Genomic DNA, 27,500 nt, shown 5'->3' on the forward strand with positions numbered 1-27,500 from the left:
CACACACACACACACACACACACACACACCTCAGCAAGGCCGCCATCTCCTTCCTCACCACCGCCTCCGCACACACACTCTTCAGGGCAAAGGTCAGCTCCTCACACACACACACACACACACACACACACACACACCTCAGCAAGGCCGCCATCTCCTTCCTCACCACCGCCTCCGCACACACACCCTTCAGGGCAAAGGTCAGCTCCTCACACACACACACACACACACACACACACACACACCTCAGCAAGGCCGCCATCTCCTTCCTCACCACCGCCTCCGCACACACACCCTTCAGGGCAAAGGTCAGCTCCTCACACACACACACACACACACACACACACACACACCTCAGCAAGGCGGCCATCTCCTTCCTCACCACCGCCTCCGCACACACACCCTTCAGGGCAAAGGTCAGCTCCTCACACACACACACACACACACACACACACACACACACACACACCTCAGCAAGGCGGCCATCTCCTTCCTCACCACCGCCTCCGCACACACACTCTTCAGGGCAAAGGTCAGCTCCTCACACACACACACACACACACACACACACACACACACACCTCAGCAAGGCCGCCATCTCCTTCCTCACCACCGCCTCCGCACACACACTCTTCAGGGCAAAGGTCAGCTCCACACACACACACACACACACACACACACACACACACACACACACACACACACACACTACAGGTCACAGAGTAGCCTCCCTGCTAATGCATATAGATAGCAAATCATATGTAACAAATCACATCAAGAAGATCTCTCCAGCTTTGTTCTACACACACACACACACACACACACACACACACACACACACACACACACAAACACATATGCACAGCTATGTTCTACCAATCAGCTCACTGTCTGAGACTGATGCTGTGATTATCACATGTGACTGTTTGTAGCCTCTGATTGGTCTAGCTGTATGATTGACTGATTGTGTCATAGCCTCTGATTGGTCTAGCTGTATGATTGATTGATTGTGTCTCAGCCATGACTGATTGAATCGCTCCATTTTGTGTCATGTGATCACACGCCAGGCCCTTGTGTCCCGATCTGCCCTTCGACCCCCTGCCTTTGGTCCTGTCCTGATTGTGTGTGTGTGTGTGTGTGTGTGTGTGTGTGTGTGTGTGTGTGTGTTTCCACAGGCTGTAGAGTGGTACACAGAGGCACTGTTCGAGGTCGGAGTTCACACACAGAGATCTGCTTGTGCTGCCCTCAGCTGTCTACAGGTCAGTCCAGATGTAACCCTAAAAACACACACACACATACACACAGACACACACACACACTGGTGTAGTGGTTATGCCAGACTTACTGCAGAAGCTGAAGAATGTTCCTCTGTATCCTAGGCAACGGAGAGCATCAGTGCCGTGGTAACCCTGTGCCACTCCGCCGATGAAGAACTCCGCCACCTCGCCATAGAAACGCTCCTGACCTTCGGTAACCATGGTTACCTTCATATACGGAATTATCCTATTCAGTAGTTACATGTTTACATTATGCCATGTTGACTTTCGGTAACCTCTCTCCTCTCTTCTCTCCTCTCTTCTCTCTCCCTCTCTCTCCTCTCTCTCTCTCACTCCATCTCTCTTCTCTCTCCTCTCTCTTCTCTCTCTCCTCTCACTCTCTTCTCTCTCACTCTCTCCATCTCTCTCTTTCCTGTCTCTCCATCTCTCCCTCTCTCTCCTCTCTCTTCTCTCTCTCCCTCTCTCTCTCTCTTATCTCTCCTATCTCTCCATCTCTCTTCTCTCTCTCTCTTCTCTCTCTCCATCTCGCTCTCTCTCTTCATCTCTCTTTTCTCTCTCTCTCCATCTCTCTCTTTCCTGTCTCTCCATCTCTCCCTCTCTCTCCATCTCTCTTTTCTCTCTCGCTCTCTCTCCATCTCTCTCTCTTCTCTCTTTCTTCTCTCCCTTCTCTCTTTCTTCTCTCCCTCTCTCCATCTCTCTCCATCTCTCTCCATCTCTCCCTCTCTCTCTCCATCTCTCTCTCTCTCTCCTGTCTCTCCATCTCTCTCTCTCTCCATCTCTCCATCTCTCTCTCTCTCTCCATCTCTCTCCATCTCTCTCTCTCTCTCTCTCTCTCTCTCTCTCTCTCTCTCTCTCTCTCCATCTCTCCCTCTCTCTCTCTCCCTCTCTCTCTCTCTTCTCTCCCTCTCTCCATCTCTCTCTCTCTCTCCCTCCCTCCATCTCTCTCTCTCTCTCTCAGGTGAGGAGGGGCGTTTGGCGTATGAGCAGCTGGATGTGGTTCCGAGGGAGATGATCCGATTGGGTACTCGGCGCAGCACCGCCGTCACTACGGCCTTCTGAGGACGCCATGGAAACGGCCGCCGTGGAAACCACCACTGTGGGGGCGGCCCCCCCCCCACCCCCCACCTCCACAAAATACTCCTCAGCCTTGAGCCATGCTGTCAGGGAGTTGAGGACAAGTCATGAATTCATACACGCACGCACGCACGCACACACGCACGCACGCACACACACACACACATGCACACACACTTACTCATACAGATACACACACATGTACTCTCTAACAAACACAAAACACACACACATGCAAACCAAGGGCCCAAGAGTTCTGTGGAGTCCTCTGGAGTTCTAGACTGTTTGGATCAGAACTCTGTGTCTAGAGTTCTGGACTGTTTGGATCAGAACTCTGTGTCTAGAACACAAGAAGCCATCTTACTTCTGTGCAATTAACATGATGATCACGAGTTGAGCATCAGCGTCCATGTTGTTCTCATTAGGGTCAATACTAGGCATAGTCATGTGACCGTTACATCATAATCATGTGACCGTTACATCATAATCATGTGACCGTTACATCGGTGTATATTAGTTCTCGTTTAGTTCTCGTTTAGTTCTTCTTTTTGTTTTGTGCGTTGAAGTTGCACTCCTGGAGGCTTGTATATACCCCCCCCCCCCCCATATGCCCCCCCAGCTCTGCGTCAGGGATGCACAGGTGCACTGAGGGAGGGGCAAGTGGCTCATCTGCTGCCCCGCAGGCCTGCACCCGTCATGTGGGGGGGTCATGGGGGGGTGAATATTCCCCTCGTCCCTCTCCCCCCTCCGCTAGCTCAGTCAGGGATTGGGTGACCTTTGTGTGACCTCCAGGTGGGGAGTGTGTGTGTGTGTGTGTGTGTGTGTGTGTGTGTGTGTGTGTGTGTGTGTGTGTGTGTGTGTGTGTGTTCGGGTCCAGAGCTGGTGAGCTTTGAGGTTCTGAACGGAACAAGACCTCTGGGCTGGGTTCTGGGTTCTGGGTTCTGGGTTCAGCCCGTGTGTTAGTGCATCTTACTGTGAATGCAGACCCTGAGACTGGGGTTCTAAGGGGTTCTAAGGGGTTCTAAGCAGCGTCAGGCTCTGCGTCTCTTTGCTACTGAGTGGAGGGGGAACCAGGACGAGGTTCTGTTTTTTATTATTCTGTTTTCAGCTTGGTTCTCCTCTTGTATTTATTTATTTTGTAAACAAATGCAGTTGTTTTAAACAGTGCAATGCTCATATAATATCTTTCTCTAATTTCTACTTTTTGTGTTTGATGATGAGCAGAGATTCTGTTGTTGACGTGTTTTGGGTTTGATGTGACCCCTGGATCTGGGACAGACGTGAGTCGGATCTGGCCACCGCCTGGCCCTGATGTGGCACAGGTCTGGCTGTGATTCTGTTTGATCAACTCCACAGGTGTAAAACAACTGATCCGGTTTAGCCTGATTCAGTTTGATCAACTCCACAGGTGTAAAACAACTGATCCGGTTTAGCCTGATTCAGTTTGATCAACTCCACAGGTGTAAAACAACTGATCCGGTTTAGCCCTGTGCATTCTACTGTCCTTCTGCCCGTATTTCAGGATCATCTTAGAAAGATCGTCAAAATGGTTTTATGTCCCAAAAAACGCACTCGAACATTTTGGTGATATTTATCTCATTCAACATGAAGTAAAGAGCAACCAAAGCAGAATTGGAGACTTCGCTCCACAGCAGGATGGAGCGGCACATTGGGAATGTGTTTGAAACCAGGACCACCAAGATAGCACCAGAAGCACAACTGAAGTTTGACTTCATACATTTATACATTTGTATTTGCATTTAATACGTATACTACTCCCTGTCTGAAAGCCATAGCGATAGACAAAGCAAATTAATGTATTTAAGGCTTTTTGTCATATTTTTGCTGTATAATAATAATAATAATAATAATAATAATAGTATTTTTGGATGGGCAGGCAGTGTTGTAAGTTATTATTAAGACTAGAGAGAGGCCTTTTATTCAGAGTTTTGCTTTTCTGTACATTTGAGTTATGGGTGCCTGTCGCCCTGCGAGGAGCTTCCTTTCTGGGGTTTCAGCAGGTGTGTGTGTGTGTGTGTGTGTGTGTGTGTGTGTGTGTGTGTGTGTGTGTGTGTGTGTGTGTGTGTGTGTGTGTGTGTGTGTGTGTGTGTGTGTGTGTGTGTGTGTGTGTGTGTGTGTGTGTGTGTGTGTGTGTGTGTGTGTGTGTGTGTGCGCGTGTGTGTGCGTGTGCGGTTTCAGCAGTTGTGTCTGTGTGCGTGGTTTCAGCAGTAGTGTGTGTGTGTGTGTGTGTGGTGTCAGCACTTGTGTGTGTGTGCGTGGTTTCAGCAGTTGTGTGTGTGTGTGTGTGTGTGTGTGCGTGTGGTTTCAGTATTTTAGTGTTTTTATCCTGCGCTGTGAGGAGACGCTCACACTCCACTCCCACCGAGTCCGGCCTGCTGGTCTCCACGCACACACACACACACACACACACACACACACACACACACACACACACACACACTGGTCTCCACGCACGGGCGTCGGAAGAGTGAGCGCTGTTTCGGAAGAGTGAGCAGAAGAGTGAGCGCTGTTTTGAAAAAGGGACCGGTGTTTCGAAAGCATTCGACTGCCTTTTGCTCCGCTATACAAACGCTCACTGCTTCTGTTGTGCATCTAAATCCTACACAGACGATGTCTTTCAGTTGTAAAATATGACTATGCGATATTGATTTTTTGTTTCCGCAGGGTATTTGAGATGATGTGAGACTGAGTCACACACTGATACACATGTTGAGTAAAAGACTCAAGGGGAAGCTAACATGTTCTTGTTTTGGGCTTATGGGCTTCTGTACTTATCATTTTCCTTACTTACTTGTTTTTGAGATATACAGTATTCTCTCTGTTCATTGAAAGTGGCAATAAAGTTTATTTTTGCATAATTATAAAATGTTGAGTCTCCTGTATTATTTTGGAAGTAGACATCAAAGTATCTGAGAGCGCCTCACCTGTGACTTTATCAAACATGTTGTCATTAGACATCCCTTTTAGAATGCTAGTGCCTATGATGTCACAGCCATGATTCCATCATTTACCAAACATTCCATTATTGCATCATAAACACATCAGAACCTTCAGGAGTGGAATCCTCAGTGTTAAAGCGTAAACACTTGTGTTCCTCTGTGTGTGATCTGGGAGACACTGAATAATGTATCAGCTGGTGTCCAAACTGTACCACAAGTACATCAGGGGGCCCTTGTTCGGAGACGTGGATCAAAGTGGCAACTTTGAGGGGGATAATGGGAAAATCCGTCTCCATAACAACATCCGGGAAGCCGGGAAGCAGCTGCAGAATGAGGCCCTGCCCGTCAGGAAGAGGATTGAGGCCGCCCACAGTCTGGGAGTGTTCGGATACACAGGTAACAACTTGGGGTGTTCGGATACACAGGTAACAACTTGGGGTGCTCAGCGGATACACAGGTAACAACTTGGGGTGTTCGGATACACAGGTATCAACTTGGGGTTTCGGATACACAGGTATCAACTTGGGGTGTTCAGACACACAGGTATCAACTTGGGGTGTTCGGATACACAGGTAACAACTTGGGGTGTTCGGATACACAGCTATCAACTTGGAGTTTCGGATACACAGGTATCAACTTGGGGTTTCGGATACACAGCTATCAACTTGGGGTTAAGGATACACAGGTAACAACTTGGGGTTTCGGATACACAGGTATCAACTTGGGGTTTCGGATACACAGGTAACAACTTGGGGTGTTCGGATACACAGGTATCAACTTGGGGTGCTCAGCGGATACACAGGTATCAACTTGGGGTGTTCGGATACACAGGTATCAACTTGGGGTGCTCAGCGGATACACAGGTAACAACTTGGGGTGCTCAGTGGATACACGGATATCAACTTGGGGTGCTTTGATCCCCCAGGACCTGTTACCTGCACGGCTCTCAATATGGGAAATATTGCTTTTGGAATATAGTAACTGAGATTTTGTACAAAGACAATTTTTTTTTTTTGGTTGCATTAATACACAATTTCATATCATTCTAAAGAAAAATCAGTTAATTCATTCATAATGTAATTAAAAGTAAAGGCCTATATTATATATTCTATGGAACATTAGTATTGATGCACTTTCCCCCCTTTGTCATTTCCCATATGGGTAATGAGAACTGGATCATGCTGCCATAACACTGAAAAAAGGTTTATATTCAATTGCTCCACTACAATACTTTTCAGAAAATAAAGGCTCACATTTTATCCCCTATATTAAAAAAAAAAAAAAAAAAAAAAAATCATATGAGGTAGATGATATTTTGATGTCACTTTAATGAGCTTTGTGATTCACCCTTCCCCTAGCCTCACACATTTAACTTCAATCAGCTAGCAGCTAAGCTGACATGTGATGGTGACTGGCAGACCCCAACTCCTCCGACTAGCCCTAGCCTACCAACTCCCTAGACACACTCCTTTACATGCCCCTGGTCAGCAGGCTATTGTTTATATTTAACCCCTGGCAATGGGGAGCTGTTCTATGTTATGCTATCCACTGCTAATAGGGAGCTTTGCTATATTAACCCCTGTTAATGGAGAGCTATGCTATGCTATTCCATGGTATGCTAGGTCATCCCCTGTTGCTGCAGGTGGCAACGAGGCTAATGAGACGCTATGCTATGCTAACACAACAGGTGGCAACGAGGCTAATGAGACGCTATGCTATGCTAACACAACAGGTGGCTATGAGGCTAATGAGGCGCTATGCTAGGTGGTTATGAGGCTAATGAGACGCTACGCTATGCTAACATCAACAGGTGGCTATGAGGCTAATGAAATGCTATGCTAGGTGGCTACGAGGCTAATGAAATGCTATGCTTTGCTATGTGGCTACGAGGCTAATGAAATGCTATGCTAGGTGGCTACGAGGCTAATGAAATGTTATGCTTTGCTAGGTGGCTACGAGGCTAATGAAATGCTATGCTTCGCTAGGTGGCTACGAGGCTAATGAAACGCTATGCTTCGCTAGGTGGCTACGAGGCTAATGAAACGCTATGCTTCGCTAGGTGGCTACGAGGCTAATGAAACGCTATGCTTCGCTATGTGGCTACGAGGCTAATGAAACGCTATGCTTTGCTAGGTGGCTAATGAAATGCTATGCTATGCTAGGTGGCTACGAGGCTAATGTTATGCTATGCTAGGTGGCTACGAGGCTAATGTTATGCTATGCTAGGTGGCTACGAGGCTAATGAAATGCTATGCTATGCTAGGTGGCTACGAGGCTAATGCTATGCTATGCTAGGTGGCTACGAGGCTAATGCTATGCTATGCTAGGTGGCTACAAGGCTAATGCTATGCTATGCTAGGTGGCTACGAGGCAGGCAAGATCGCGGCGGACTTCCTGCCCACGCTGGTGCAGCTGCTGACCGAGAAGTGGGCGGAGCTTGGCGACGAGCACCTGACGCTGCTGCTGGAGGCGCTGAGCACCGTGTGCTACGGTCACCTTAGCAACCAGGCGCGCGCATGCTCGCTGGGCCTCGTGGCGGCGCTGCCCCCGATGCTAACGCCCGCCGCGCCGCACGGCCCCAAGGTCCAGATGTGGGCCTGCTACCTGCTGGACGTGCTCTGCTGCAGCTACGTGTCCACCATGCGGGCGCTGGAGCAGCAGGCCGGTCTGCAGGCGAGTCTGGAGCTGCTGGAGGCCCAGGACTGGACCGGCTGGCCCCGGAACTACGCCACCGTTCTACTGCTGGTGCTGGGGTTCCGGCCCGTAGAACCCACCGAGGAACACTACTGATGGGACAGCCAACACACAAGAGAGGACCCGGAGAATAACTCAACTCCCCAGAGAAAATACAGAGATGCGATTTATCAAAACAAGGAGTGGGCAGTTTATTTTCATGTACACAGGTCAAGGCAATGCTTATGTACAAAGCAACAATATCGCCAACTACAATGCTTATGTACAAAGCAACAATATCGCCAACTACAATGCTTATGTACAAAGCAACAATATCGCTAACTACAATGCTTATGTACAAAGGACGTGCAAGAAAACTGCACAGTAACAATAGCAGAAAAAAGTAAAAACATGTGGAACAGTACATTTTAAGGACTTAAATAAAAAACATGACATCTCTCCACTGCACCACATGGGTAATTGCACTTGTTACTGTTAAGGGCCCTCCATGCCAAGTCCTAGTATTGGGCCGAGTGTGTGTGTGTGTGTGTTTTGGTCCTAAGTTCTAGTCCAGATCTTAATCCTCAGTCCTCCTCTTGGCCAGATTGGTGCTCCTCTTCACACTCTGTGGACGAGGGTGCGGATTCATCCTCCTCCTCACTCTGCGCATCTTCATTGTGTCGCTCTGCCTCGTCCTCCTCCTCTGCCTCGTCTTCCTCCTCTGCCTCGTCCTCCTCCTCTGCCTCGTCTTCCTCCTCTGCCTCGTCCTCCTCCTCTGATCGCCAGCTGTCATCTTCCTCACAATCCTCCTCCTCAAAGTCCAGGTCCCTGACTTCCTGCAGGTTGTCTGGACTCTTCCCAGTTAGCCTCTGCCAAAGAGAGAGTGTTAAAACCGGCTGGGTACACTGATCACTGATCACACACACACACACACACACACACACACACACACACACACACACACAATCTAGTCTTGCCGGGGGTGCTGGACGTGCTGGGCCAGCTACTACACACACACACACAATCTTCACCTCGATCATGTCGGCCATGTGCTGGACGTGCTGGGCCATCTACCACACACACACACACACACACACACACCTCGATCATGTCGGCCATGTGCTGGACGTGCTGGGCCGGCTACCACACACACACACACACACACACCACACACACACACCACACACACACACACCACACACACACACCACACACACCACACACACCTCGATCATGTCGGCCATGTGCTGGACGTGCTGGGCCAGTTCCTGCAGATCTGCGTTCTCGTTCTTCAGTGCGGCGATCTCCTCATCTTTCGCCTCAATGGCCTTGTGGAGCTGGGGAAACACAAACAACAATAAACAACAAACAATGGCCTTGTGGAGCTGGGGAAACAAACAACAAACAGCCCATCATGGTGCACGTTTACCGTAAACACAGTCATGGTGCACGTTTACCGTAAACAGTCATGGTGCACGTTTACCGTAAACACCGTCATGGGGCTCTAGAGAATGTAAACGTTAGTTAATCCACCTCCCTCTAGAGAATCAGATGTCTGTGCTATTAGAACACCGAATACTCAAGTGTTCAAGCGCAGGATTTCTTACTCAGACAAATTTAAAATAGCAGCCTATCACCTGCTTGGGAACCAGGCCCAAGAACCATCATCTGTAGCTTGGATCCAGGCCCAAGAACCATCACCTGTAGCTTGGATCCAGGCCCAGGAACCATCACCTGTAGCTTGGATCCAGGCCCAGGAACCATCACCTGTAGCTTGGATCCAGGCCCAGGAACCATCACCTGTAGCTTGGATCCAGGCCCAGGAACCATCACCTGTAGCTTGGAACCAGGCCCAAGACTGCTATTAGAAGACTGAACGCATTTCATGCGTAGAATTTCTTACTTAACTAGTTAACTCTGCCTGAAGAAGGTCTAACGACCGAAAGCTTGCTATCAGTAAAGCAAATTTTTCACAAAGACTTGAAGTGTGCGGATTCTTCTCTTAAATATTACTTAACTAGTTAAAATGTGCATGAAGTATCCCATCAGGTTCACTGTGGCGTGGGAACCAGGCCCCCTAGACTGCCGTGTAGCAGGAGGTTTATGGGCGGGGGGGGGGGGGGGGGGGCTATCTGGGAAAAACAGCATCACCTCATGGAGCGTGGGAACGGGGCCTGAGGTGGCTAAACATTAATCAGCTGCCCTTCAGTGATTAACACACACATCTTCTCGTTCTCCTACAGGGTGTTGTAACACACACACACACACACACCTTCTCGTTCTCCTTTAGGGTGTTGTAACACACACACACACACACACACACACACACCTTCTCGTTCTCCTACAGGGTGTTGTAAAACACACACACACACCTTCTCGTTCTCCTGCAGGGTGTTGTAGAGGGCCTTGCGTCGCTCCTCAGCCACTTCCTTCCAGTACGTGGACGGAGGGGCATCTGGGAGGGAAGAGACAAAATCGTGAGACACACATACACACACGTAAGCAATAGGCAGCAGCGTAGCTACAGAGGAGATCATGACACACACACACACACACGTGAGCAATATGCAGCAGCGTAGCTAGAGATGAAATCATGACACACACCCCATCCTGGCCCTGCCTCATGTGAGCAATACGAGTGTATTTGCAGGAGCGTGGTGCATGACAAAATCGTAAGACTACAGAATTACAAGTCAACGCAGAGGAAAAGCTGCAAACTGATGTTTTACAAAAAAATATCTCCGTTCTGATAGAAAACAGGCAACTAGGAACCCAAAGCACTAGCTGAGCCAGGTCCAGCAGCGCAGGCTCTAGAACCCCAACCAGTTCTAGAACCCAAAGCACTAGCTGAGCCAGGTCCAGCAGCGCAGGCTCTAGAACCCCAACCAGTTCTAGAACCCAAAGCACTAGCTGAGCCCAGAGCCATATAAAGAGAGTTGCGACAACCCGGGTACAGAAAATTTGGTTTGTGACGTGGTTCGTGTAACTTTAAGTAGTTCAAATAGTTCCCGGAAGCGATTTTGACTGTTCGTTAGAATCATAAAATAACCGTCTTTTACTGTCTGTTAACGAGTGTTCGATCCTAACTTCCGGGAACTATTGTTGAGAAAATATGGAACATTAGCGTCAATGGAGTTGTCGCAACTCTCTTTATATGGCTCTGGCTGAGCCGGGTCCAGCGCCGTAGGCTCTAGAACCCCAACCAGTTCTAGAACCCAAAGCACTAGCTGAGCCGGGTTCCACACCGCAGGTTCTCACCTTTGATCATGAGCTCGTACGCCTCCTGGGACACGCCGTCTGGGAGAAGGTCGTTCTCCGAGTCTGCGGGACGAACAGCAACCTCCGCCTTCACCCTCTTAGAACCCTTCCCTTGTTCTGCGTTCCACAGCTTCCTTTTGGGAACCGCCTTCCCTGTCTGAGAGCAATAGATGGATTAATTCAGTAACCTGAGTCCCTTCCCCACGCCACAGAGAGAACTTCAGTGTGACCAATTTACACAGAACGGAACCATGGATTTAATTTACACAGAACGGAACCATGCATTTAATTTACACAGAACAGGACCATGCATTTAATTTACACAGAACGGAACCATGCATTTAATTTACACAGAACAGGACCGTGTATTCTATGTAACCCATCATTAAGGAACTGGGAAATGTACGCGCCACCAACCTCCGCTGATCGCTTGCTGTTCTTGATGCCGGCGGAGGATTCCGCTGATCGCTTGATGTTCTTATTGACGGCGGAGGGCTGCAGAACATGCAGGGTTCTCCTCTCCGGCCCGCAGGCACCAGCGGAGGCTTGGAAGAAGCTCTAGAATAAACAAAACAAAAATAAACAAAACAAACAAAGCCACGCATGCACACTGGATCAGTTCTCGTTCCCCAGAAACCACCATCAAATCACCATGGGCATCATGACACTGGTTGCCATGGTTCCCTCAGGATGGATAATGCATCTCTACGAGTCCTTATGGAGTCTATACCAGCTGATACACTTCTACGAGTCCTTATGGCGTCTATACCAGCTGATACCATGCACTTCTACGAGTCCTTATGGCGTCTATACCAGCTGATGCACTTCTACGAGTCCTTATGGAGTCTATACCAGCTGATGCACTTCTAAGAGTCCTTATGGAGTCTATACCAGCTGATGCATCATGATACTGGTTGCCATGGTTCCCTCTATACCAGCTGATGCTCAGAGCCAGACAGCAGCACTCTGCTTCTAGAGTGGGAGCTCTGCATGTCCACGTTAGTTAACAGCCAATCATCTCCAGTTTCATTCCACACAGCTGAGCCATTATCAGGGCAAGTGAATAGGTGCCGTGTGTGTGTGTGTGTGTGTGTGTGTCCTATTGCAGCGTGTGGGAACGTGAGGTGTTGAGTGTGTGAGTCAGAAGACCGGGGTCTGCCCCTTTCCCACGCTGGCTGAAGTGCTCGTGCACACACACACACACACACTCCGCTGGGCCACTCTCACTCCTGTACAAATAAGACGACCGTGGGAACGAGCTCTCTCCCCTCAATCTCAGCATGAGGGGCCAGGTTAATGTTCTCACAGACAATACACAACTACACCACACACACACACACACACACCAACACAACTACACCACACACACACACACACACACACACACACCAATACACAACTACACCACAACTACACCACACACCCCAACACAACTACACCACACACACAACTACACCACACACACCAATACACAACTACACCACACACACCAATACACAACTACACCACACACACACCAATACACAACTACACCACACACACACCAATACACAACTACACCACACACACCAATACACAACTACACCAACACACACCAACACACACAGTCCAATACAGAACTAAACCACACAGGCCAGTACAACACACAATACAGAACTACACCACACACACACACCAGTCCAAATGGTGTTCTCACAATGATTGATTTGTGGATATCAGCAGGTCGTCAGTGCAGATGAGTGGCAAGTAAACCAATCAGGACTTAATCTTGACCACAAAGCTCTATCTGGTGTGTGGTCATGAATTGCTCAACTGAGTCCTAACCAATCCAATCATGGACACTCACTCTATACTGTGTCCAATCAACGTAACATACAACCATAGATATATATACACCTATGACATACAACGATGTCAATTACACCCAAAACGACAATTAGAGCACATACAAGGGAGAAACGATATATTATTTTCCCAAACAATTTGGTCCACTACAGACGTAAATGATTGCATCCCTCTAATAACAAATATTGTTTACCTCTGACTGCAAATATTGCTCATGTTACTAGCACTGCCGTTTACCTTGATGTTCTCTGAAGTCTTGTCAGAGGGTTTCAATTTCCTGATGGAACTCATGGTTGTTCTTTATTCAAGCTTCTCGTTTCTGAAATACCACAGCACAAACATTAGACACAGCATACGAAAAATCACCCTTCAGCTACACATTTTTATAAGCAACTAGCCAACTACTACAAGTGAATTTCCATAGTATGATCCTTTTAAGGAGACATTTTCTTATTTCGGACAGGCCTGGAACCAAGACGCAGTAACGTGTTTTTTTTTTTTTTTTTTTAAGTAAACGCTAGTCCTCGAAGGCATTGGAGTCTCATTACACAAACTGAAACCAGCACATAAAGCATAGTAGTCCCAGTTCCAACTAGTTAATGGTGATCATGACATGCGGTTAAGAGGAAAAGTAAAGTATTCCGCCAAGTGAAATGGTAACATTGTTGGAAAGTTAGCTAGATGGCTAAGTTAACTGGATAACTAAAGACGTTTTGAAAATTGAGTTTACTAGCTTGACACTGCTGAAAAGGTTTAGAAAAAGGAACACATTTTGATCGCATAAAGCTTTAGAACATTCAAAGTATCGTAGACAATCACTTACTGTGTCTTGAAAGAAACCGGGCGACTAGTACAAAACATGCAGCCCAAAGCGCGCCACAAGCTTAAGTAGTCGATGGGGTCACGTGGTCTTGCCCACGCGCGAACAGTGGTCGCTCGCGTCCTTTTGTTTGCTCACGCGCCTCACCTGCCGGACAGCTGATGTAAACATTTGCGTGTTGAAATGAGTAAACTATGAACTTCTTAGCGTGAATGTCTGGCAAACACAAACAACTTTAAGAGAACCCTGAAGCAATCGTGATTTTATAATAAAAGTTAATTTACGTGTTAATCATTTTTGATCCAGCACCTGTTAGTGGATGTGTGCACATCACATCCTTTCAATTTCATGAGTCCATGCATTGGCCACGGATACTTGCTACTTGTTGTCTTGTAGGCTAAACTGACATGTAATGTGCCCGCCATATTAGGTGCTCTCCGTGAATATAAAACATCCTAAAATGTCGACGTATAACCCCATAGGTGTATTTCAGAGATCGTTCACTGCTTAGTCGAGTGGTGTTTGCCCCTTTAAGAGCATGAAATGTTGCGCGGTGCCAAAACAAGCGCAGTTGTCATCAGCGATATAAGTGCACGAGCGTCAGATTGTTTTTCACGAGGCAGCTGTCACGTGTCCGCACGCTGTCTGCAGAACTGCGTGACGCGCAGCCGCCATTTTGGATCATTTGTTTGGTGAGGAGCGCTGCTGTTCTTTACTCAACACAGGAATCGAAGGCCGGACACGTCAAAGAACCGATCAAAAGTCGTTTTGCTCAATTACTGATAAGTATGGGTCCGCCAAGAAGCAAATCTCGTCGCATATCTCCCGAAAGAACGGAGGATTTCTGTTGGTTTGTCACTTTATCTTGACATGGCATGGCTGGCTAGGTTGGTTGTTTGTGACGACTGAAAAAAAAAAGCTCGAAAACAAGCGGAGATACTACCTTGAAGCGTCATCAGAAGAGAAAATTAATCTGTTGTCAACTGTTGGTATAATTTAATACACTGTTGTTACCCCTTTGACGAGATGGGACAAAGCTAGTTAGCTAGTTAACAGGCTTTGTAACTAGTTCAACAATGTGGCTGCAATTTAGACTCCTCAAAATGGTGACGAGCAACAATAGTTAGCTAGGTGGCTAGCAAGCCTCGCAAGATCCGGGTTTTCACTGTAGTAAACTAAGCCTTCTGTTAAACCAGGCAAAAAATGTAAAGAGGCACATTAAGCAGCTCTTAAGCAAACACAGGGGCCCGTTATCACATTGTTAAGTCCAAATTAAAATGTAGCTGGAGAGTTTTGTAGCTAGCTGGTGGTGAAGTGTATAGCTGCGTTGCCTAGCTAGCTAGCACAAGTTGGCTAGCTGGCCAACCATCAATAGCTCATGATGAGGAATGTCATCGACAATGGCGTAGCAGACCGCGGGCCAGTTTTATGGCTGTAAATAGCGACATGTCAACCTTCTCTGGTAACTTCTGTGTTTTACCTGGTGCCAATTTGTCCTGGCATCCACATGTGTCTGCCATGGTCGTCCGTATCCCTGCCATTCGAAGAGCCTTTGCTGAACTAGCTTAGTGTAAACAGAAATTACAAACTACAAAAACAAAAAAAATCAAATATGAACGAAGCTCTTGGTAATAACAAAAAAGTAGTTCTCTCTGCTCGAACGTTTGTGTAGGTTTCTATTTCACAGTTACAGAGCCTGTCTCGGCATGGGTTTCGGAAGTAATGGGAACTCTCATTTTTGTTGTCAGTTAACGTTACATTTGCAGCGACAAAAGTCACCATAATTGTTTTGCTTTCTGTTGAAATTGATTTATTCCCTGTGTAAACGCGAATAGTCGGACGTGTCTTTGGCCTTAACTTGAATGCCCAGCTCTTAACCGATATGATCTCCTGAGAAATCTAGACTGATATTGCTCATGTAGGTCTAGTCGCAACTAAATTGATCAGCAGTCGCACTTTTCCCATTTGATCTACAATGACTTAGCGTGAGTTGGCTGATTTCCCCCTCCTGTTAGAAGTAGTATGTAATCCGAGTAGTCTTAGAGACCTTTACTCTTTCTCCTCTCTGAAAAGGGGTAACTTTAGCTCCGTGCTAGTCAATAGGACATAACCACAAAAATAGATTTCTTTTAAAAATTGAAAAAGTGAAACGATTATCAACAATGGGGGACGCGACTTCCCGAAGAAACCAAATGAGAAACCGACTTCGTGCTCAACTTCGGAAGAAACGAGAATCCCTGGCCGACCAGTTCGACTTCAAGATCTACATCGCCTTCGTGTTCAAAGAAAAGGTGCGCTCCAAATATACACTCAACACTCCCTCTAGGCCATACCATAAACATCTAAATCAGAGCTCTAGTTGCTAATTGAAATGGCATAGCATCCTTTTAATGACTTTTAAAGAGTCTTAAGTATCTTGAAGCAGCATGACTGTTTTCCCAGCTTCACAGTGATGCTTTAACTGATTTCTTATGCTTCTCTTCTCCATGTCTCCTTAGCAGAAGAAGTAGTCAGCACTTTTCTAAAGCTAGTCTTCTCTTCCCTTATCTGCAGAAGAAGAAGTCTGAACTTTTCTAACGCTTGTCTTCTCTTGTGTGTGTTCCCTGAGCAGAAGAAGAAGTCTGCACTTTTCGAGGTGGCGGAGGTGCTGCCGGTGATGACCAGCAACTACGAGGAGAACATTCTGAAGGGCGTGCGGAACTCCGGCTACTCGCTGGAGAGTTCCATTGAGCTGCTGCAGAAGGACATAGTGCAGCTGCACGCGCCGCGCTACCAGTCTATGCGCAGGGTGAGCGTGTGTGTGTGTGTGTGTGTGTGAGTGTGTGTGTGTGTGAGAGTGTCTATGCGCAGGGTGAGCGTGTGTGTGTGTGTGAGTGTGTGTGTGTGTGAGAGTGTCTATGCGCAGGGTGAGCGTGTGTGTGTGTGAGTGTGTGTGTGTGTGAGAGTGTCTATGCGCAGGGTGAGCGTGTGTGTGTGTGTGTGTGTGTGTGAGAGAGTGTGTGTGTGTGTAGGCGCTCCACCGGTCACCTGTCACGTCATCTGTGCCTGTCATAGGTCACCTGACCCTTGAACTCTCTCCTATCGTCATAGCAACAGAGCCCTCACACTACACACACACACAGTCTCTCCTCTCTCCTACCGTTATAGCAACAGGGCATTCACACACTACACACACACACACACACACACACACACAGTCTCTTCTCTCTCCTACCGTTATAGCCACAGAGCATTCACACTACACACACACACACACACACAGTCTCTCCTCTCTCCTACCGTTATAGCAACAGAGCCCTCACACTACACACACACGCACACACACACACTACACACACACGCACACACACAGTCTTTCCTCTCTCCTACCGTTATAGCCACAGAGCCCTCCCCTCACACTACACACACACACACACACACACACACGCACACACACAGTCTCTCCTCTCCTACCGTTATAGCAACAGAGCCCTCCCCTCACACTACACACACACACACACACACACACACGCACACACACAGAGTCTCTCCTCTCCTACCGTTATAGCAACAGAGCCCTCACACTACACACACACACACACACACAGACAGTCTCTCCTCTCTCCTACCGTTATAGCCACAGAGCCCTCACACTACACACACACACACACACACACACACACACACACACACAGTCTCTCCTCTCTCCTACCGTTATAGCAACAGAGCCCTCACACTACTTTTTTTCATACAGATTTAAGTATCGTCTCATCTGTGCATGCTAATGGTCCATTAGAATGCTCCAGCATGAACCCATTCCAACTGTGTGTGTGTGTGTGTGTGAAAAGGAGATTGATTCCTGTGTTCCAGGATGAATCATATTAAATGATGTTATCAGTGCTAAATAGTAATGATAAATGGGTGACTTGTGTGTGAACTGCGCTCTGGTGTGTGTGTGTGTGTGTGCAGCTCATTAGAGACAGTGCTGCGGTAACGTGTGTGTGTGTGTGTTCGGGTTGTCGTGCAGGATGTGATTGGGTGTACCCAGGAGATGGACTTTATCCTTTGGCCCCGCAACGACATCGAGAAGATCGTCTGTCTCCTGTTCTCCCGCTGGAAGGGGGCCGATCACGAGCCGTTTCGGCCTGTTCAGGTGGGTCGCTCTCACACACGCACACACACGCACACACACACACACACACACACACACACACACTCTCTCTCACTCCAGCTCTGCTGTGTCTAAGCCACAGCCACACACACACTCCAGCTCTGCCGTGTCTAAGCCACGCTCTCTCACACACACACACTCTCTCACTTCAGCTCTGCTGTGTCTAAGCCACAGCCACACACACACACACACACTCCAGTTCTGCCGTGTCTAAGCCACGCTCTCTCTCACACACACACACACACACTCACTCACACTCCAGCTTTGCCGTGTCTAAGCCACGCTCTCTCTCACACACACACACACACTCACTCACACTCCAGCTTTGCCGTGTCTAAGCCACATTCACCCTCCAGGGGGGTATTCCAAGTATGTGGTTAAGTGACAAATCCAGGTAAGTTAACTCAGTAAGGGGTGAACCTCCTAATAGAGGAGCAGGATGGCTTCATCTTCCTGACTAAACAGTGGCATAGGGCTCTTGTTGTAGGGCGTGTACCTCTTACTAACTAAACAGTGGCATAGGGCTCTTGTTGTAGGGGGTGTACCTCATACTCCGAGTTAACTTACAGGTTTGTCACTAAACCACTTGGAATACCCCCCGGGTCTACTTATCTGAATGTCCATATGGCTAAACTGGCATTGGGCACCCAACTTCCTCTCACATTTTAACAAAATCTTCCTAGCCGTGAACTTATTTATACTTTCAAAACTTAAGTCCTAATCGGCAGTACTTTTTATTTGATCTTTGAACTTTGACCTTTGACCATGGTTTGCCAATTTGAAGCAGTAACGAGCAATTCTTAGTTAACAGACTGGACTCGGGAAGTGTGGATTATAATGCAACTCCTCTGTTCCCAGGCCAAGTTTGAGTTTCATCACGGAGACTACGAGAAGCAGTTCTTGCACGCTGTTGGGCGCAAAGACAAGGCTGGAATGGTTCTCAACAACCCAAACCAATCTGTGTTTCTTTTCATGGATAAACAGCACTTACAGGTACAAACCAATCTGTGTTATACGAGCCCACCTACAGGTAGTGTAGCACGAACCCACCTACAGGTAGTGTGTGTGTGTGTGTGTGATGGCGTGTCCTGATCCCTGTGTGTGTGTGTGTGTGTGTGTGTGTGTGTGTGATGGCGTGTCCTGATCCCTGTGTGTGTGTGTGTGTGTGTGTGTGTGTTGGCGTGTCCTGATCCCTGTGTGTGTGTGTGTGTGTCCTGCTGCAGACCCAGAGCAAGAGCAAGAGTCGGGCGTCGGTGTTCAAGCTGTGCAGTCTGTGTCTGTACCTGCCGCAGGACCAGCTGACGTGCTGGGGAGCAGGAGACCTGGAGGACCAGCTGCGGCCCTACATGCCCGACTAGACCAGCGCCGCCTCCACTCCGCCTCTACGCCTCTCCTCCTCCACGCCTCTCCTCCTCTCCTCCTCTCCTCCTCTCCGCTAGCGCTAGCGCTAGTGCTAGAGCGCTAGCAGCCCCCCCCAGCCCAGCAGCCCAGCAAGTCGACCGCACTCACCCATAACGCTCCTCTATTGAATAGAATTGAACTTGTGCTTGGAACTCTCCTTCTTTTTGTTGACCACTCATTTTCATCCCAAACCTGCTCATCACCCTGTCCCCCCCCCTGACCCCCCCCCCCCCCCCACACCATGACCCCCCCCCCCCGCCATGACCCCACCCTGACCCCACCATGACCCCACCCCCCCCCACCCTGACCCCACCCCAACAATGACTCTGCCCCCACAGGTTGATCAAGCCCTCTGCCAGGTTTTGGTGTGGTCGTTACTCCACCCAACCCCACACACACCCCCCCCCCCCCCCCCTCCTCCTCCTCCTCCTCCTCCTCCTCCTCCCTTCCTCCCCCCCCCCCCCCCCCCCCCCCCCCCCCCCCCCACCTGTCAGAACCGTTCTAGTTGTGTTGTTAACGCTGAAGAACATAAGAACATAGAACATAAGAACATTGGTGTGAGTGGTTCTGCCGGAGCAGCACTGGCCACTCAAGGAACTCGGTGATTATGGAAAAAAAAAAAAGAAAAAGGAAAAAAAAATACAAACATAAACAAACAAACAAACAAACAAACAAACACAGGATCCAGTGACGGTGGTCTCCATAGTGACGGTGGTCTCCATATGGTCATCTTGTTGTGAGGCTGTGTCCGCAGGTTGTGACGGATTGTTAAACGTGTGTGTTCTGTCGAGGGGAGGGTGAAAGATGCTAGGGATTTCTAGGTTAAATGACAATCTGTGACCACGGACATAGAAGCTGGGGGGTCAAGCTTGGGGGGGGGGGGGTCGACTCTTGATATGCAAAGATGTAACGAGGTGAATGCTTCAGCTCTTGCAGCTGTGTGTGTGTGTGTGTGAGAGAGAGAGAGAGAGGGATGTAACGAGGTGAATGCTTCAGCTCATGCAGCTGTGTGTGTGTGTGTGTGTGTGTGTGTGTGTGAGAGTGAGAGAGAGAGGGATGTAACGAGGTGAATGCTTCAGCTCACGCAGTCCAGCCATCGCTCCTCCTGTTGGTCTTTAAACTGCCTTTGTTTTGCTGGACTTATTTTCTTTTCTCATTTGAGTGTCATTCCGCGCCTACAAATCAAACCTTCTGTCATTTGTTCTGTAATTTACATGATGGTGAGATCTGGAGGGAGGGGGGGGGGGGGGGCACAGGTGGGCAGTTATGCAACACGCTGAGGAACCTTGAGTTTGGTTTGGCTGGAGTGACGTCTTAGTCACCAAACAAGCCTCATGTACTAGACACTGAAGCTACTGAATATGATTCTGGTGATGGGAACTATAAGGGGGGACTAATTGTTTAAGCGTTTTTGCCAGATGGAAATACATGTCAAGGAGGATATGTTCAGGATGACTTGACATCTTGTTTTTCTTTTTTATTGACAGGAGAACCAATCTTGTAATAAAACTAATGATTGCAGTGCTTATAAGAGAGACATGGCATCTGTAAAGTCTGCTTTACTTGGCAAACGAGACATTAAATCACTTCATTGAATTTCTTTCTTGTTAAATCATTTGCATTATAACGACAATGGCAATGGCTGCTCTTCAGGGGCGGCCCTCGTGTGTTGAAGATTGTTTGAAATAAATCCACACTGCTGAACATATCCCCACACTCTGCTGCACAGCGTTTGAGAAGCTCTTTTATTAACACCTTTCAAAGTAGGAGCATTATTTACACACAGTAAGACTACTTCATGCACTCTAGCCTGACAGCACGTTACTACCAGACCGCACACTAGCCGCTGCCCAGGTGTTTCGTGTGCCTTCCCTGCGCTATCAGCTTCCCCGTGGCTTTGCTGGTGAGGTCTACGGTGGCGAAGGCGAGCGTCCGTCCCTGTTTCAGGACCTGCGCGGTGATCAGGACGTCTTCTCCCATCTTGGCGGCATTCATGTACCTGTCAAAATGTGTATAGTGACATCATGTACCTGTCAAAATGTGTAGTGACATCATGTACCTGTCAAAATGTGAAGTGCCATGGATTCATCTCCACACTTCCGGTGTCCCAACCCCAGCACTCGTGGCATTCACTTGTGTGTGTAACTGCTCAGACACGGCCCTCCGCAGTGTGCGGATCTTTGTCAAAGGGGGGCCCGGCCTTTCGGGTGATTATAATGCGGACATGGTGTGTGAACGTCACCGACACAGAACCACCGCTTGGTTCAACAGGTTAACACGCACATGGACAGTATGCGGACTTGCTCATATGTCTGAAAGTAGCCACACACACACACACACACACACACACACCTATGTCTGAAAGCAGCTTGCTCAGGAACTTACGTGATGTTCATGTCGACACTGACGCCCGGCGCGCCTCTCTCGGAGTACATGATCGCGGTGGTGGAGATGACGTCGACCAGGGTCGCCGTGAGCCCCCCGTGCAGTGTGCCCCCTCGGTTCGTGTGCTCTTCCTCAACCTTCATCTCACACACAACCTTACCGGGGCTCGCGGATAGGACACTGACCTGCAGAGACAACGCAGCGATACCCAAAACCAGTTTACACGTCTGCACAACATACTGCAATAGCACGGACAAGTCCGACACTGGAGAACCGACACCACTAAAGCCTACCTTACACTGAAAGACTTTGACAAGATTTGGGCAAGATTCTTGAAAGATTGTAGTCTTTTGAGAAAAGCTTGAGTGAGGGGCATTAGTTAAAAGACAGTCTTTCAAGAATCTTTCCCAAAATGTCATCAAGGTCTGTCAGACAGTGTAAGGTATGGCATTAGAAAGATGAGAAAAGTTGTCATGTTTCTGCGCCCTCAGCTATGCTAACATTTCTCTACAGGTAAGACGGTGGCTAAGGTTACTAACCTTGTTTAAAACGCGGTCAAAGCCAGGGGTGTCCACCATAGCTTTCATAAGCTGTTTTATTGTATTTACTGATAGCGAACCCATTGTGTTCTCTAACTCTTCAGCACAATCAAAGGACCAATGTCAAGTTTCCAACGAGGTGTCCTATCCAACTCGGACCCCCGGAAGATGGAATATGTTCCTGGCATTTGAAAACAACCTTTCAAATTATTGTCTTTACCGATACAGTGCCATTGTGTATTTAGAAATGAACACACCAAAGCTCATACTTCTTCATCTAAGATATATGGTTTGATAGCCTATTCTTTAATTATGAAAACCAGTAGACGTAAACGTAACATGTGTTTAGCTCGGTCCCAATGTAGGTCATTTAAGTATTTCCACCCGGAGTTATTTACATGGTACACAATTTGTGGAGAGCGGGGCAAGGGCCAGCAGACGTTTGACTTCGGAGATGCTTGTAAGATATTTGAGCGCTTTTAAAAATTGAAACAGCAGTAGTGCGCGATTCGTGCATATCGACCCACTAACCGGGTAAGTTCACAATGGCTTCCGTAGCCACCGAGGTCTCGGCCGCCGCGGACGGTTTGGAGGAGACGAGACTGCTGCTGTGTGATGAGTTCGCGTCCGTCACCGGGACAGACGGCGCCGTGGCGCAGTGCTATCTGGCTGAGAATGATTGGGACATGGAGGTAACGTATATCTGACTCATAGCTGCGCACATTCAGTACCGGGCTGGTGTGAATAAAGGAAGCGTGTTTATGGCTGCTAATTTTAGTGATGCTGTGGTTAATTTACCGGTAGGTAGGGTTACTTTTGTCGTTAGTCATGACACTAAGCTAAAGTTGGCCGAGTATGTCTGGTGTGGGCAGCGCGACGACAACATAGCGTGAGTCCAGATGGATTTGAATGCAACTTTGAATAACCACGTCATGGCGTCATCACGTTTCAGAGAGCTGTGAACTCGTATTTCGAGGCAGACATGGAGTCAGCATTCGATGTTCAGTTTGTCGAAGAGACGAGAAAAGAGAACGACAGCACAGAAACAAAAAGAAAAGCTTCAGTGGATCCGGAGAATAGCTCAGACAGCAGCAGGAAGCGGTTAAGAACAGCCAACACTAGCTGGTGAGTGCTGATCCGGCATCATGTGACTGAATGATCCCAGAACACAAGTTGTGCAGGTTCACATGTGGCCTCTCCCAACCTCTCTCTCTCTCTCACACACACACACACACACACACACACACACACCCTGCAGCATCGACCTGACCAGCGAGGAGCCCAGCAGCTCTGGTAGCACGCCGTCAGCCGACAGCAAGACACACACACACACACACACGCACACACACACACACACACAGCCAGCAGAGGAGGCGGAGCCAGAGGCGGACGGCAAGCTGTCGCTGCTCACCTGGAACGTGGACGGACTGGACACTCTGAACCTGGGAGAGCGCGCCAGGGGCCTGTGCTCTTACCTAGCGCTGTGAGTGACCTCACCTGTGTGTGTGTGTGTGTGTGTGTGTGTGTGTGTGTGTGTGTGTGTGTGTGTGTGTGTGTGTGTGTGTGTGTGTGTGTGTGTGTGTGTGTGTGTGTGTGTGTGTGTGTGTGTGTGTGTGTGTGTGTGTGTGTGTGTGTGTGTGTGTGTGTGTTGGAGGCCTGTGCTCTTACCTGGCGCTTTGAGTGACCTCACCTGTGTGTGTGTGTGTGTGTGTGTGTGTGTGTTGGAGGACTTTGCTCTTTCATCATCTGGATCACAGTTCTACTGTAGGTGTGTGTGTGTGTGTGTGTGTGTAATGCAGTGGTATTCTTCACCACAGCTACACTCCAGACGTGGTGTTACTGTAGGTGTGTGTGTGTGTGTGTGTGTGTGTGTGTGTGTAATGCTGGTATTCCTCACCACAGCTACACTCCAGACGTGGTGTTTCTGCAGGAGTTGGTTCCACCGTACATCCAGTACATCAGGAAGAGAGCCGTCAGCTACATCATCATCGAGGGTAACACACACACACACACACACGCACACACACACACACGCACACACACACACACACACACACACACACACACATGCACACACACACACACACATGCACACACACACACACACACACACACACACACACACACTGACACGCATGCACGCACACACTGACACACACAGACACAGGCACGCACACACGCACACACGCACACACACACAGGCACTCATACACACACACACACACACATCGCCGTCAGCTACACAGTCATCGAGGGTAACACACACATCATCACACCATGTGTGCGTGTGAGGTTATCGCTTGTGTGTGTGTGTGTGTGTGAATGTGAGGGAGTGTGAGGTTTATCACTAGGGTGTTTATCACTGTGTGTGTGCAGGAATCAGATGCAGTGTGTAGGTGTGTCCAGGCGGAGAAGAAGGCCACTTCACCGGTGTGATGCTGAACAGTGTGTGTGTGTGTGTGTGTGTAGGTGGGGAGGAACAGGTGTGATGCTTAACTGTGTGTGTGTGTTTGTGTGTGTGTGTGGTGTGTGTGTGTGTGTGTGTAGGTGGGGAGGAACAGGTGTGATGCTGAACAGTGTGTGTGTGTGTGTGTGTGTGTGTGTGTAGGTGGGGAGGAACAGGTGTGATGCTGAACTGTGTGTGTGTGTGTGTGTGTGTGTGTGTGTGTGTAGGTGGGGAGGAAGGCTACTTCACCGGTGTGATGCTGAACTGTGTGTGTGTGTGTGTGTGTGTGTGTAGGTGGGGAGGAACAGGTGTGATGCTGAACTGTGTGTGTGTGTGTGTGTGTGTGTGTAGGTGGGGAGGAAGGCTACTTTACTGGCGTGATGCTGAACAGTGTGTGTGTGTGTGTGTGTGTGTGTGTGTGTGTGTGTGTGTGTGTGTGTGTGTGTGTGTGTGTGTGTGTGTGTGTGTGTGTGTGTGTAGGTGGGGAGGAAGGCTACTTTACTGGCGTGATGCTGAAGAGGTCGCGGGTGAAGCTCCTGGAGAGTGAGGTGATTCCGTACCCCATGACCCAGATGATGAGGAACCTCCTAGTGGTGCAGGTGGGTACTGCACCTCATGCAGTCCATAGATACAGTGCCCTCCAAAAGTATTAGAACACATGCTTAAAGTTAAATATAAAATCATCTTTTGGAAATGTATCTTAATGCCTTAAATGAAACAATGAGTAACTATTCAACCTTTAAGGACATTCATTTTCTTTGTGGATGAATAATGTATTGTAAATAAATAAATGTTTTCCTTAAAATACAGGGGGTCATAAGTATTGGAACGCCCATGTTAAATTACCATAGGGGATTTTTTATTTTTAAAGGCCAGTTATTTCATGGATCCAGGACACTATGCACCCTGATAAAGTCCCCTTGGCCTTTGGAATTCAAATAACCCCATGTCAACACTATACCCTTAACGTACTAATAGTAAAGCATGCTTTATGTCAGTTATTAGCTGTTGGCTAATTAGCTGGTTTGAAATGCATTGAGCTCAATGAGAATGAAACCAGCCAATTAGCATTTTAATATTTCTACTCGCACTAATATATTTTTAGTCACATTTGCGACGACCTGCTCGCAATGTACAGCCCTGCTATGGCAGCAACGAGCTAACAGGTAGGCTAAAGACAGTATGAATACTTTTATAATAAAGTGATTACATGAGTAATGTTACGTTTCAGAATTAATTTGCCTTCAATTCACAACAAAACCGTAGTTAACTGACGTGAAATTAGCCTTGCCACACTAGTCAGTACTATTAGCAGCTAGCCTTTATTAGACTGTCAAATACAACAACAGAAAACATGAATGTGCGATTTTACATGTACAAGGCCATCCCCATATGTTTAGAAGGCGCTACGATTTGTACAAAGCCCACAGGGTCTGTACTCCGATCATTTCCACTCAGAGACACTTGTTTCTCCATAGGCCTCCATTGATCTATCGGTCGACATTGCCCCTAGCAATATGGCGGCACGCTTGCCGTACGTTCTACAGACCAATGCGGCGTCTATGTATATACAGTGCCTATAGAAAGTCATCATACCCTTTTGAAATAGTTACTTTTTTTGTCTTACAGCCTGAAATCAAAACCCATTTTTAAAAAAAATCTTTTCCAGTTTTATTTACAAATCTAGCTGTACAACATCAAAATAATGAAAAAAAAGTCAACAGTTCTGAAAATTAATAAAAAATTAAAAACTAGAATAACAGGGTTGGAAAAGTCATCATATCCCTGACTTAATACTTTGTAAAGCTTCCTTTTGCTTTCATTACAGCCATCAATCTGTTTGGATATGTCTCTATTATAGCTTTGCACACCTAGATAGGGGAATATTTGCCCAATTTTCCATGCAGAAATGTTAAAATTTAGTCAAATTCTGTAGGGAATGGCGATGGACTGCTCTCTTCAAGTCAATCCACATATTTTCTATAGGATTTAAGTCAGGGCTCTGACTTTGCCACTCAAGGATATTCACCATCCTATCCTTAAGCCACTGCTTTGTTCTTTTGGCAGTATGTTTAGGATTATAGTCGTGTTGGAAGGCGAATGACCTCCCCATCCTCAGCTGTCTAGGAGAGGGATGCAGGTTTTCCTTAAGAATGTGGGTGTACTTGGCAGCATCCATTTTCCCTTCTATCCTGACCAATTGCCCAGTTCCCGCTGAAAAGAAACATCCCCACAACATAATGTTGCCCCCACCATGCTTCACACTAGGTATGGTGTGTTTTGGGTGGTGTACTGTGTTGGTTTTCGCCAAACATTGCGCTTGGAGTTCAGTGCAAAAACACATCTGGAATATTCTGCTACCATGTGGAAAAAGCTTATATGGTCAGATGAGACTAAGATCGAGCTCCAGGCGCTAACCAAACACAGTATACACACCCAAACACACCCAAAACACACCATACCTACTTTGAAGCATGGTGGGGGCAACATTATGTTTTGGGGATGTTTCTCTTCAGCGGGGACTGGGCAATTGGTCAGGATAGAAGGGAAAATGGATGCTGCCAAGTACACCAAAATTCTTGAGGAAAACCTGCGTCCCTCTCCTAGACAGCTGAGGATGGGGAGGTCATTCGCCTTCCAACACGACAATAATCCTAAACATACAGCCAAAA

The 27,500-nt window shown here is 47.9% G+C and overlaps 6 protein-coding genes across 8 annotated transcripts in view; 4 read left to right on the forward strand and 2 right to left on the reverse strand.

Moving 5' to 3' along the window:
• Positions 1-5,238, forward strand: part of ripor2 (RHO family interacting cell polarization regulator 2) — a gene marked incomplete in the record, with an annotated part of 183,605 nt that extends 178,367 nt beyond the window's left edge. The window contains 3 exon segments of the mRNA XM_062529526.1: positions 1,176-1,259; positions 1,380-1,470; positions 2,236-5,238. Of these exon segments, the coding sequence (XP_062385510.1) occupies positions 1,176-1,259; positions 1,380-1,470; positions 2,236-2,336 (276 nt within the window).
• Positions 5,239-5,472: 234 nt separating this feature from the next.
• Positions 5,473-8,104, forward strand: LOC134073044 (armadillo-like helical domain-containing protein 2). The gene is made up of 2 exons (XM_062529988.1): positions 5,473-5,707; positions 7,671-8,104. Exons 1-2 carry the CDS (start codon positions 5,497-5,499, stop codon positions 8,099-8,101), a joined length of 642 nt encoding a protein of 213 aa, XP_062385972.1. The 5' UTR covers positions 5,473-5,496; the 3' UTR covers positions 8,102-8,104.
• A 67-nt stretch (positions 8,105-8,171) lies between these two features.
• On the reverse strand, positions 8,172-14,048 carry gmnn (geminin DNA replication inhibitor). Of its 2 annotated transcripts, none has more exons than XM_062529987.1 (7): positions 13,911-14,048; positions 13,325-13,406; positions 11,700-11,800; positions 11,243-11,400; positions 10,357-10,439; positions 9,211-9,321; positions 8,172-8,853 (listed from the first exon to the last, which is right to left on the reverse strand). In XM_062529987.1, the coding sequence occupies exons 2-7, from the start codon at positions 13,376-13,378 to the stop codon at positions 8,569-8,571; spliced, it is 792 nt and encodes a 263-aa protein (XP_062385971.1). In that variant the 5' UTR covers positions 13,379-13,406; positions 13,911-14,048; the 3' UTR covers positions 8,172-8,568. The 2 variants fall into 2 exon arrangements, with proteins under 2 accessions (XP_062385971.1, XP_062385970.1); XM_062529986.1 differs by having other exon boundaries at positions 11,243-11,399; positions 11,660-11,800; positions 13,911-14,046.
• Positions 14,049-14,578: 530 nt separating this feature from the next.
• c24h6orf62 (chromosome 24 C6orf62 homolog) lies at positions 14,579-19,712 on the forward strand. The gene is made up of 5 exons (XM_062529262.1): positions 14,579-16,198; positions 16,519-16,695; positions 17,914-18,039; positions 18,916-19,050; positions 19,281-19,712. Exons 1-5 carry the CDS (start codon positions 16,070-16,072, stop codon positions 19,413-19,415), a joined length of 702 nt encoding a protein of 233 aa, XP_062385246.1. The 5' UTR covers positions 14,579-16,069; the 3' UTR covers positions 19,416-19,712.
• A 1,476-nt stretch (positions 19,713-21,188) lies between these two features.
• Positions 21,189-22,553, reverse strand: acot13 (acyl-CoA thioesterase 13). Its single transcript, XM_062530262.1, has 3 exons — positions 22,383-22,553; positions 21,844-22,028; positions 21,189-21,457 (listed from the first exon to the last, which is right to left on the reverse strand). Exons 1-3 carry the CDS (start codon positions 22,464-22,466, stop codon positions 21,298-21,300), a joined length of 429 nt encoding a protein of 142 aa, XP_062386246.1. The 5' UTR covers positions 22,467-22,553; the 3' UTR covers positions 21,189-21,297.
• Positions 22,554-22,752: 199 nt separating this feature from the next.
• The window catches only part of tdp2b (tyrosyl-DNA phosphodiesterase 2b), a 7,041-nt gene continuing 2,293 nt past the window's right edge, over positions 22,753-27,500 (forward strand). The window contains exons 1-5 of one of the 2 annotated variants that reach the window (XM_062530260.1): positions 22,753-23,074; positions 23,335-23,509; positions 23,640-23,865; positions 24,285-24,376; positions 25,309-25,427. In XM_062530260.1, coding sequence (XP_062386244.1) covers positions 22,928-23,074; positions 23,335-23,509; positions 23,640-23,865; positions 24,285-24,376; positions 25,309-25,427 — 759 coding nt within the window. In that variant the 5' untranslated portion in view covers positions 22,753-22,927. The remainder of the gene's footprint in view (positions 23,075-23,334; positions 23,510-23,639; positions 23,866-24,284; positions 24,377-25,308; positions 25,428-27,500) is intronic. The other variant, XM_062530261.1, reaches the window with a different exon arrangement.

This window comes from Sardina pilchardus, chromosome 24 (assembly GCF_963854185.1).
Source record: "Sardina pilchardus chromosome 24, fSarPil1.1, whole genome shotgun sequence".
In the NCBI taxonomy this organism is placed as follows: Eukaryota; Metazoa; Chordata; class Actinopteri; order Clupeiformes; family Clupeidae; genus Sardina; species Sardina pilchardus.